Source organism: Prunus avium, chromosome 7 (assembly GCF_965620075.1).
Source record: "Prunus avium chromosome 7, drPruAviu1.hap1.1, whole genome shotgun sequence".
Taxonomy (NCBI): Eukaryota; Viridiplantae; Streptophyta; class Magnoliopsida; order Rosales; family Rosaceae; genus Prunus; species Prunus avium.
This window is the reverse complement of record NC_142290.1, coordinates 7,764,542-7,774,250: the sequence shown is the minus strand read 5'-3', so window position 1 is coordinate 7,774,250 and position 9,709 is coordinate 7,764,542. Positions and strand designations below refer to the sequence as shown.

General features: G+C 47.0%; 1 protein-coding gene and 1 pseudogene across 1 annotated transcript; one reads left to right on the top strand and one right to left on the bottom strand.

Moving 5' to 3' along the window:
* Positions 1 to 566: 566 nt before the first annotated feature.
* On the bottom strand, positions 567 to 1,186 carry LOC148292961 (uncharacterized; annotated as a pseudogene).
* A 3,215-nt stretch (positions 1,187 to 4,401) lies between these two features.
* LOC148292960 (uncharacterized) lies at positions 4,402 to 5,655 on the top strand. Its single transcript, XM_088244519.1, has one exon. The coding sequence runs from the start codon at positions 4,402 to 4,404 to the stop codon at positions 5,653 to 5,655; it is 1,254 nt and encodes a 417-aa protein (XP_088100645.1).
* The last annotated feature ends 4,054 nt before the right edge of the window (positions 5,656 to 9,709 follow it).

Genomic DNA, 9,709 nt, shown 5'->3' with positions numbered 1-9,709 from the left:
CATCTTACCCTTTAGACAACACTCACAAGTAGGCATCGATTCTGAACCCAACAATCCAAGATATCCATCTTTGGCCGTCTTGTGAATTTTGTCTTGGTTGATATGCCCAAGTTTTAAATGCCACATTTTAGTAGGATGGATCTCATCCCCTGGCCTTTTAGGCCTTGATGCATCATTACCTTCTAAACAGTTAACACTACCATTCAATTGTAAATAAAAGAGGCCATCAACGATATGAGCATAACAAATTACACATCCATTCAAATATAAGGAAAAACTTAGTTTGTCAAACATGACTGAGTACCCATCTCTTAAAAGCATAGAGATGGAGATTAAGTTCTTAATGCAAGCCAGAAAATAAAGACAATCTATTAGTTCCAAAACCTCTCCTAATGGTAGTTTGAGAAGGTATGTGCCAATTGCTTTAGCTGATATTCTTGTTCCGTTTCCAACAGGTAGCACCATCTCTCCCTTCTTCACTCTTCTACTTCCCACTAGTCCCTGCAAAGAATTGCAAACATGTTGGATAGCCCCTAAATCAAATATCCAAGTAGAAGAACTAATTGTTAGAATTGATATTTCTTCTTGTTGTTCAAGCTTGCAAGATATTTATTGCAGTTCCTCTTCCAGTGCCCATCTTCGTTGCAATAAAAGCATATTCCTTTGGGCTCCTTTGCCTTCTTTTTGGTGATTTTACCATTGGGCTCGACTACAGTAGTCTTCTTCTCCTTTCCCTTGCCTTGCCTGTGGTTTTAGACTTAGGTTTGGTAGAGGAAGAAGAGCCTTTCTCGAAGGCAGCCATAGTCCCACTCCCACTTTCCCTTTTGAAATTCTTTTAAGCTGTGACCAGCATGTGCAGCAACTCAACAAGAGTTTTGTCCATTTTTTCCATGTTGTAGTTCATAACAAACTGGGAGAACTGGTCTGAGAGGGATGCAAGGATAAAGTCTTGGGCCAATTCCCCATCTAGTGGAGTACCTAAGTTCTCCAACTACTCGATAAGTCCAATCATCTTCAGCCCATGCTAGTGGACTTTTGCTCTCTTGACCATCTTGGTATTCACAAGCTTATAAACAGCACTGAACCGTCTATTACGAGTACCCTCACCATACAGCTCTTGCAGATGAAGGATGATATCAATTGCAGCATCCATGTGCTCATATTGCTTTTGAAGCTCAGAGTTCATGGAAGCAAGGATGTAGCATTTAGCTTGTGTGTCGTCTTGTATGTGCTTAACATATTGAGCACGTTCCTCCTCAGTGACATTATCACCAGGAGGTTGATGAGGGAACGGCATATCAAGCACATATGCAATTTTCTCACTAATCAAAACGATCTTGAGATTTTGAAACCATTTCGGGAAATTGTGCCCCTCAAGGCAATGTTTGTCAAGAATTTTGGCGAGTGCGTTTCCAGAAATATCTACATAACATACAGAAATTTAAATTAGATTACTTTTAGACAGCCAATGATTCGGGTCTTTTAAATCAAATGACATCTCCCACTATTTTTGGCAAATTCCATATCCCTCAAATGGAATCCGAGAGTTTTAGTTTCAACTCTTAGTGGGGATGGGAGGCTCACCACCATTAAGCTTTCCAAATCATAATAGAATATTGGTTTGCTTGAATGGTGAAGAGAGAGTATTCTTACCCATTCAGAGCATGATATGATTACCCATCACTTTGGCCTCTAGCAAACGTGCACCCCCAAATGTTATCGTGAGGTACCATTGTACTAGTTAAGTCATGCCCACAATTCCCGTGAGTGTAGGGGTTCAAGTAAGACCTTATCATAATAGAATATTGGCCTTACTCGTTGCCTATATTCACAATATCAAATGTTTTGAAATGAGCCCTTTCAAAAATAAACACACACTTTGTGTTCCCCGTATTGGGGTGAAGCGCGGTGTATTAGTTATAATCGATAAGGGCCCACAATGGTGGTAGGCCACGAAAAGATATTCAAAATACCTCTCCGTTTATCAACTTAATATTATTATTAGTTGAGGGAGTTTTAGATCTCATCATACAACATTCATTTCAATCTCATTAAAATTAAATTGGTCATATCATAACTATTGGTCCAATTATTAGTAGCATATGATACTCCCTTTTTTGGACAAGGAGTATTTATTACTACTAATTAAAATTTTGCATTCTCGAATTTTGGACATATAGTTATCTTAGGCCCTTAGGATGATTATGGACTTTTAATATTTGATCCAACATGAGCCAAATTTTGGATCTTGGTCTAGGGAGGGTGATTCATTTTAATTACCCGTTTAACTAATTAAACATGCAATCCTAATTGGGCTTGAGGCCCATCTAACTTGAGCCTTGGACTTCATCTTCTTCTTTCTTCTTCTTCTCTACATCATATGAAAAGCAAAGGCATGCAAGCCTTTTGACAATTACATAAGAAAAGAAAAAGAGAGACATGCAAGCCTCTTTAACAAAAGAGTTAAACCTTATTAATTACAAGCCCAATAAATGAATAAATCACATCCTAAGGTTCAATCAAATTGATACTTGCCGAATCACATAGTTCGATTGCAATTTGGTCCTTAGTCCATAATTATCCTTTCAACTACTTTAATCAAATTAAAATAATTAAACTTTAGAATGCAACTTAAACATTTTAGGTTTTTAGTATATGGGCCTAGTTCAAAACGTGGGGTAAGTATGCAATTAATTAAAGACTTGAGGACCAAACTGCAAAGTAAAGTAATTGCATAGAAGTCCAAAATAAATAATATAATTGCATGAGGAACCCAAGAGGATTCTAAGGTGCGGCAGGCCATGTGAAGTGTGTGTGTGTGTGTGTGTGACATGCATGTGAGTGTTGGTTTGTCCCATAAAAGGGTTAAGCATGCCTTATCAAGTTTCAAGGAAACATTTCTAAGACCAAGAGTGTGGTCTCTCAAGCTAACAAGTTCCTAGGAAAAGAAGAGAGGGCAAAGGAATATTTCTTCAACCAAGGAAACATTCCCAAAGACCAATGGCAAACTAGGCATGCCTATGTTTTGATATTCTAATTGACAGGACCCGACCCAAATTCCACTTTGAAATCTGCGCCGAACCTTGTGCGTATCTGACTCCTGGCAGGTGCCAAACACACTTGACCAAATTGCCCTTCTAACAAAAACCTAAGTTCCTTTAGGGTTTGACTTCTGTTTGAAATTCAGCAGAGTCTCCCTTGTAAATGCTCGTTTTCCCAAAAAATTTCACCTGCATGAAATGCAATTTTATAACCCCAACATTCAGCATGCATCAAGTTTACAATCAAGCTATCCAATAACAGAAATTGTTTGTGCCTAATAAATCTTGGCCGATGAAGCTGACCGAAGGAACTTCCTCTCGGCCGAACGTTGCAAGTCGTTGTTCGCTTTCTTTCGTTAAAGGCAAAGGTGAGCTGTGAAGGTAAAGCCATCACGGCCTCGGTGATCTCGACCGAGGCCGAAGGAAGTGATAACTCCTCTGATACACAGCCAAGATAGGAAAGTCAAGTGGCGTCACCACATGGCGTCAAGGTCCCACGCTCCATCAACACCACCATTAACGGCCTTGTAGCTCAAGCCATGAACCTAACGGCCGAGATCAGTTCCTCTTTCGGCCACAGTCGCTCTGATCAAAAGCCAGACACACGGGCGCACAAACTCATCTATTCACCCAACCGCATCATCCTCAACCCGTGCACAACCGCACAACACCAAAGAAGGACGACTTGCGTTGATGTGAATCCCCTCGGCCCAGAGCACCAAGCCATGAGATTTGCGAAGCCAACACTTTTGGCACGCCCGGTGGGACTCTTTACAGTACTGTCAAAACCTTATGGTGGAAACCAGGTCACAGGCAAAGCTTAAAAACAAGAGAATCGAAATGACTTTGGAGACTCCTGAGTCAACCTCACCAATAATGACCGCCGAAACCAATCAGGCGGTCAGCATCTCAGCCAGCGTTCCAATAACTACGGCCCGTGCGGCCGAATCTATACAAGAGCTGTCTCAGATGGAAGAGCTTATGGCAAGTCAGTCTATGGTCAGCATTCCCAGCCGCCGACGAATAGCTGGGGGCAGTCCCAGCAGACATGGGCAGATCTCGGCCCGACCTACCCGGCGGCGACGCCGCACGGCCAATTCCAAACAGCTATACTATTGGGGCAAAACAGCCCCACGCATTCCACTATCCAGCAACTTGGCCCTATCCATACTCTGGCCGTCCAAACGCAGCCCGGCCCAAGCAACACAATAGCAATATCATCCCAGCAGCACGGCAGAGTGGTTTGACCGCCACGCAACCGCTACAGGCCCCGATTTTCCAATGGGGCTCCCAGTTTCAGAGCGGCTCGGTTGCCCCGACGTCAACCCAAACACATACTATCTCTTAACTTCAGAGCGGCATGGTCCATCAAGGTCAGGTGGCCACGCCTATGCGGCAGACGGACAGAACGCACTTCGGTCAAGCCAATGACGCATACCAAGTGCAATTCGGCTCAGTCAGCACGGCCAAACCCTTCGCTCAAATAACCCAGCAAACAAGGCCACAAAACGATACACAGCAGGCCCAACACCAGTTCGCAGCCCAGCCCGAGCCACCTCCTCAGGGGCTTTGGGTCGAGGACGTTCAGCGAATGATCGAGGACAGGCTGGCTCCAAGACGACTGGAAGCACCGAGATATACCAAGCCGTACCCACTGGAGTTTGACCGTACGCCCCTGCCCCGGAACTATCAGCTGCCATTATTCACGCTGTTCTCCAGAGATGGGCACACCTCCTCTATTGAGCACATAGGCCGTTTCACGGCCCAATGTGGGGAGGCCGACTCGGACACCCAGAAACAACGATTGTTTGTGTACTCCCTAACCGGTGCGGCGTTCTCTTGGTTCAAAAACCTCTTACCAAATTCGATAAGGGACTGGGCTGACATGGAGAGGATATTCCATGAACACTTCTATCAGACCAACCGGGAGATAACTGTCGTCGAACTGGCAAGAATGAGTCAGGCGTCAGACGAGTCGCCTCGTGATTACCTGCAGCGATTTAAGACCTGCAGGAATTGGTGCCGAACTAACCTACTAGAGAGGGAATTTGTCAAAATGGCCGAAGAAGGGCTAGAATTCAAGTACCGGAAAAAGTTCCAGGGCATCGAATTCCAGGATATGCATGACCTAATCAACAAAGGGGAAATGCAGAAGAAGACGGCTACAAAGGGGACGTATTACAAGAATCCCATCGTCGGCTACGCCGAAGCAAACAGCCCCACCGAGGCCGAGAACGGTGAGATCGAGGTGAGCTCGGCCGAAGTTAGCATAGACAAACCATTCATCTGTAAGGAACTTGTCAAGGCCGACAACAGCCGAACGAAGATTCCCGACGCCCCAGTTAGGGCCGAGGCTATCTTCGATCTATTATTAACCGAAAAGAAGGTCAAATTGTCTTTCGGTCATAAAATCCCAAAGGTCGAAGAGCTCAAAGGAAAGATGTTCCGCAAATACCACAGCTCTTGGTCTCACAACACTAACAACTGTATCGTCTTGCGGGACGTTATTCAGAAGCTAATAGATGAGAAGAAACTCCAGTTCTTGGAGAAGATTTCCATAAAGGTTGACACTGATCCGTTCCCTCCACCCGTCATAAATATGGTCAACGCCTAGTTCCGAGCTGAATATAAGGAAGTCCATCGGCTTATGAAGGCCTCAGCAGGAAGCTTGACATCAACACTAAAGCTGGCGAGAGGAAAGGGGGCGTTGCCCAAACCAGAGTTGGTGTTTTGCGACCAATGCAAGAATGAGATCGAACAACCCAGGCCACAAGAGAACAAAAGGAAGGCCGTTGAGTCCTCTCGGTCGACCACGAAGAAGTTCCCTGACCAAAACGGTAATCGATCGGTCAGCAGGGCCGTTTTTGATCGATTGGGGGCACGGATTCCTAGTAACCCGTATAGCCAAGAAGAGAAGGTCGCCCCAAGGCAAGTTAAGACTTTCAGACCGCCGGCCGTACAAGATGATCGCTGGTACCACACACGACATGGGGGCAAGATCGAGCCATTGACAAAGACCCAGCTAAGGAGGATGCAGAGGCAAGCTCGGCAAGCCATGACACAGTTTGCCTGGGTCGAAGGCTCCAAACGCCGAAAGGAAACGACGACTATGGACGCACGACCACCTTTCCCTACCGACACTTCCATGACCAGGGAGCCTGCCACCGGGGACCCCCGTGAAGCGACGCATGCTCCCAAAGAGCCGAAGGCTGCGACCCCGGAGGAGTCAGACGAGGGCATCGTCGATGTTTACCGTGGAAAGGAACCCTCATTTTCGGCCAATGGTTTGTCCTTCCTCATGGAATTCCACAAAGATTACTCTGCCATTGTCTTATACGGCATGGTCCCTGAGAATCGAGAAATCATGGAGTTGGCCCTTAAGAACACTAAGGTAGAAGGGCTCCTCATTATCAAAGGATCCGAATCGGCCATTAAGGCCGTATACCAAGCAAACCGGGAGGCTAGGGCGAGAGGGATGCCAAGCTACCAACCCAACTTGGGAAGATTGGAGTCCTGGATTACCTCAGCCAATACTTCACCGTAACCCCGGCCGACACCATCTTTGGTCTGACGGCCGAGGAAAAGGTCCGGATCGGCCGATAAGATGAGTACTTGACGGCCAGAGACGCGTTAGCGAAGGCTAGACGAGTCCTCAGGGGGAAGTCCAAGGTCCCGAACCTCCCAGCGATCAAAGCTTCCACGAGTGACATCCCTGAGACAACAAAGCCTGTGATCAACGGTTTCGGCGACCCCTGCCTTGGAAATGAGGCCGAAGACGAACCCGCGTTGGGATTGTTTGATGAAGAACATGAGGGGATTCTCGGGATGGTCGAAGAAAAAGCCTTCACCTAAGATGACTGCACGGCTGAGGTAGAAGCTGATAAAGGAAACCTGCACATACCGAATGAAGTGAGCATAAGCATGGTCTTGGTGCTACCGGCCGAGTTTTCAGCCCCAGGGGGACAGAGCAGCGGCCTGGACAATGATGTGTTTGAAGAGCAACTTGGTCAGAGACTGAAGACAAAGGAGGAATTGTTGGTCGTGGCCTTTAACGATGTTATACCCCGAAACGAACCAAATAAGTACCGACACCTAAAGCCGTTATACATCTCGCCTCATGTGGAGGGGATACCCGTGTCTAAAGTCTTCGTCGACTGCGGTGCGATGGTCAATATTCTCCCATATTCCCTGATGAGGAAACTAGACAAATCAAAGGAGGACCTCATCCCTAGCGACGTGGTCATGAGCAGCTTTGTCGGTGGTAAATCTAAAACCATTGGGGTACTACCATTGAAAATCACCGTGGCCGATCAGACGAGAGTCACGGCCTTCTATGTGGTCGAGTCCAGTGTAGACTACAATATATTGCTTGGCCATGATTGGATCCATCAGTCCGGATGCATACCGTCTTCCCTTTTCCAATTGTTGTTCTTTTGGGACGGCCAAAAAGTGTCCATACACCCGGCCGATGAAAGGCCGTTCGAAGCCAATGTCGTACAAGCGCGGATTTACGACGACGATGTTGGGTGGGTCATCCTCACCGGCCACGATGCAAGCGGCCGACCAACCAGGACAACGGCCCAGAAAGTCCTGGAGTTAGGTGCCGAAAATGTCCGACAGGATTCGGCGTGCGAAGTGTTGATCGACCTTACTAGCCTTTAAATGACAGACAAAGCAACCAAGGAAGAAGGAGCAGCGGTCGTGACCGACCTGCTGGAAAGACTGCTTGAGCATTGGGCGAAAGAATCCTTACGGCCAAACTCACCGATCAACCTAATTGAGTTCCTCCACGAATCGGATGATGTGGACGTTTTGACCATCGACGACTTGGAAACAGCGCCTGCCGAGATGGAGGATGGCTACCCTGAAGTTCAGGACCCCTTATTAGAAATAAATATAGGAACGGAGGCCGAACCACAGCCTCTTTTTGTAAGCCAACTTTTAAATTCATAGTTAAAGGCCGAGATTATCGGCATGCTCCATGAATATAAAGACTGTTTCGCTTGGGATTATCATGAGATGCCTGGATTGCCAAGAGGTTTGGTCGAGCATGAGTTAAAAATCAAGGAAGGTTTTAAACCAATCCAACAACCACTGAGGCGATTCTCGATCGATGTACAGCTAAAAGTCAAGGAAGAAATTGAACGGCTCCTTAAAGCCGGCTTCATTCGTACGGCTCGGTACGTTGAATGGTTGGCTAACATCGTTCCAGTTTTGAAAAAGACCAGGGGCACCGATTACAGAAATCTGAACCTTGCGACCCCCAAAGACGAGTATCCCATGCCTATGTCCGATCTCTTGGTAGATGGGGCCGCAAAGCACGAGCTCCTTTCCTTCATGGACGGCTATGCTGGTTACGACCAGATCTTTATCGCCGAGGGTGATGTCCACAAGACGGCGTTCAGATGTCCGGGGGTTATCGGAACCTACGAATGGGTGGTCATGCCGTTCGGTCTGAAGAACGCCGACCCAACCTACCAATGGGCTATGAACCTTATTTTCCACGATCTTATTGGCCGAACCGTCGAAGTCTACATCGATGACATGGTTGTCAAGTCCCTATCCAAGGCTGACCACATAGAACATCTTCGTCAGGCGTTCGGCTGAATGAGAGTGCACGACCTGAAGATGAACCCTAAGAAGTGCGCTTTCGGTGTCACGGCCGGGAACTTCCTCGGTTTCTTGGTCCATCAACGAGGGATCGAGGTAGATAAAAATAAAGCCAAGGCCATTATGGCGGCACCTCCACCAAGAACCAAAAAGGAGCTCCAGTCTTTCCTCGGCAAGGTCAACTTTTTGAGGCATTTCATATCCAACTTGGCAGGCAAGATGCGGCCATTAACTCCTTTGCTCAAACTAAAAGACATGGAGCGATTCGTTTGGGGGGCCGAGCATCAGACGACCCTCGACGAAATCAAAAGATATTTATCTCAACCACCGGTCCTTATGCCACCAAGAAAAGGGAAACCCCTGAGGCTCTACATTTCGGCTTCTGAGGGCTCTATCGGCTGGCTACTAGCCCAGAACAGTGAGTATGAGTGTGAACAGGCCATACACTATCTTAGCCGCACCCTTAACATAGCAGAGCTAAACTATTCACTCGTCGAGAAGCTATGCCTAGCGCTCTATTTCGCAGCCACCAAGTTGCGTCATTACATGCTTCCTTCGGTTGTTCAGATCATTTCCAAAACCGATCTCATCAAGTACATGCTCACCAAGCTGATCATACGCGGCTAAATTGGAAAATGGACGATGGCAATTCGCATTCCAGCTTGATTTCAAATGCACCAATAATCATGCCGAGTGTGAGGCGCTCATCATCGGCCTCAAAATTTTGAAGGAAATGAAGGCAACTCACGTTTTGGTTTACGGCGATTCTCAGCTGGTGATCAACCAACTGACTGGGGAATATCAATGCACGGGCGAGAATTGGACTACGTATTACGTGATGGCCCTCAACATGGCCGACGAGTTTTCTAGAATCTCTTTCGTCCACGTGCCGCGTGCCGAAAACCACGAGGCCAACGAGATGGCCCAGGTGGCGTCCGGTGTGAGCATTCCGAACGGCGACCACGACCGCGTGATAAAAATTAAGAGGCGCACCCTGCCGGCTTTGGCCGAACGGGGAATGACGACACAAGTATCTTCAGCCGAAATCACCAACGAAG

What these genes read in the sequence shown, in the direction of transcription:
- LOC148292960 (XM_088244519.1), top strand. Translation starts at nt 4,402, where the DNA reads ATGGTCCATCAAGGTCAGGTGGCCACGCCTATGCGGCAGACGGACAGA.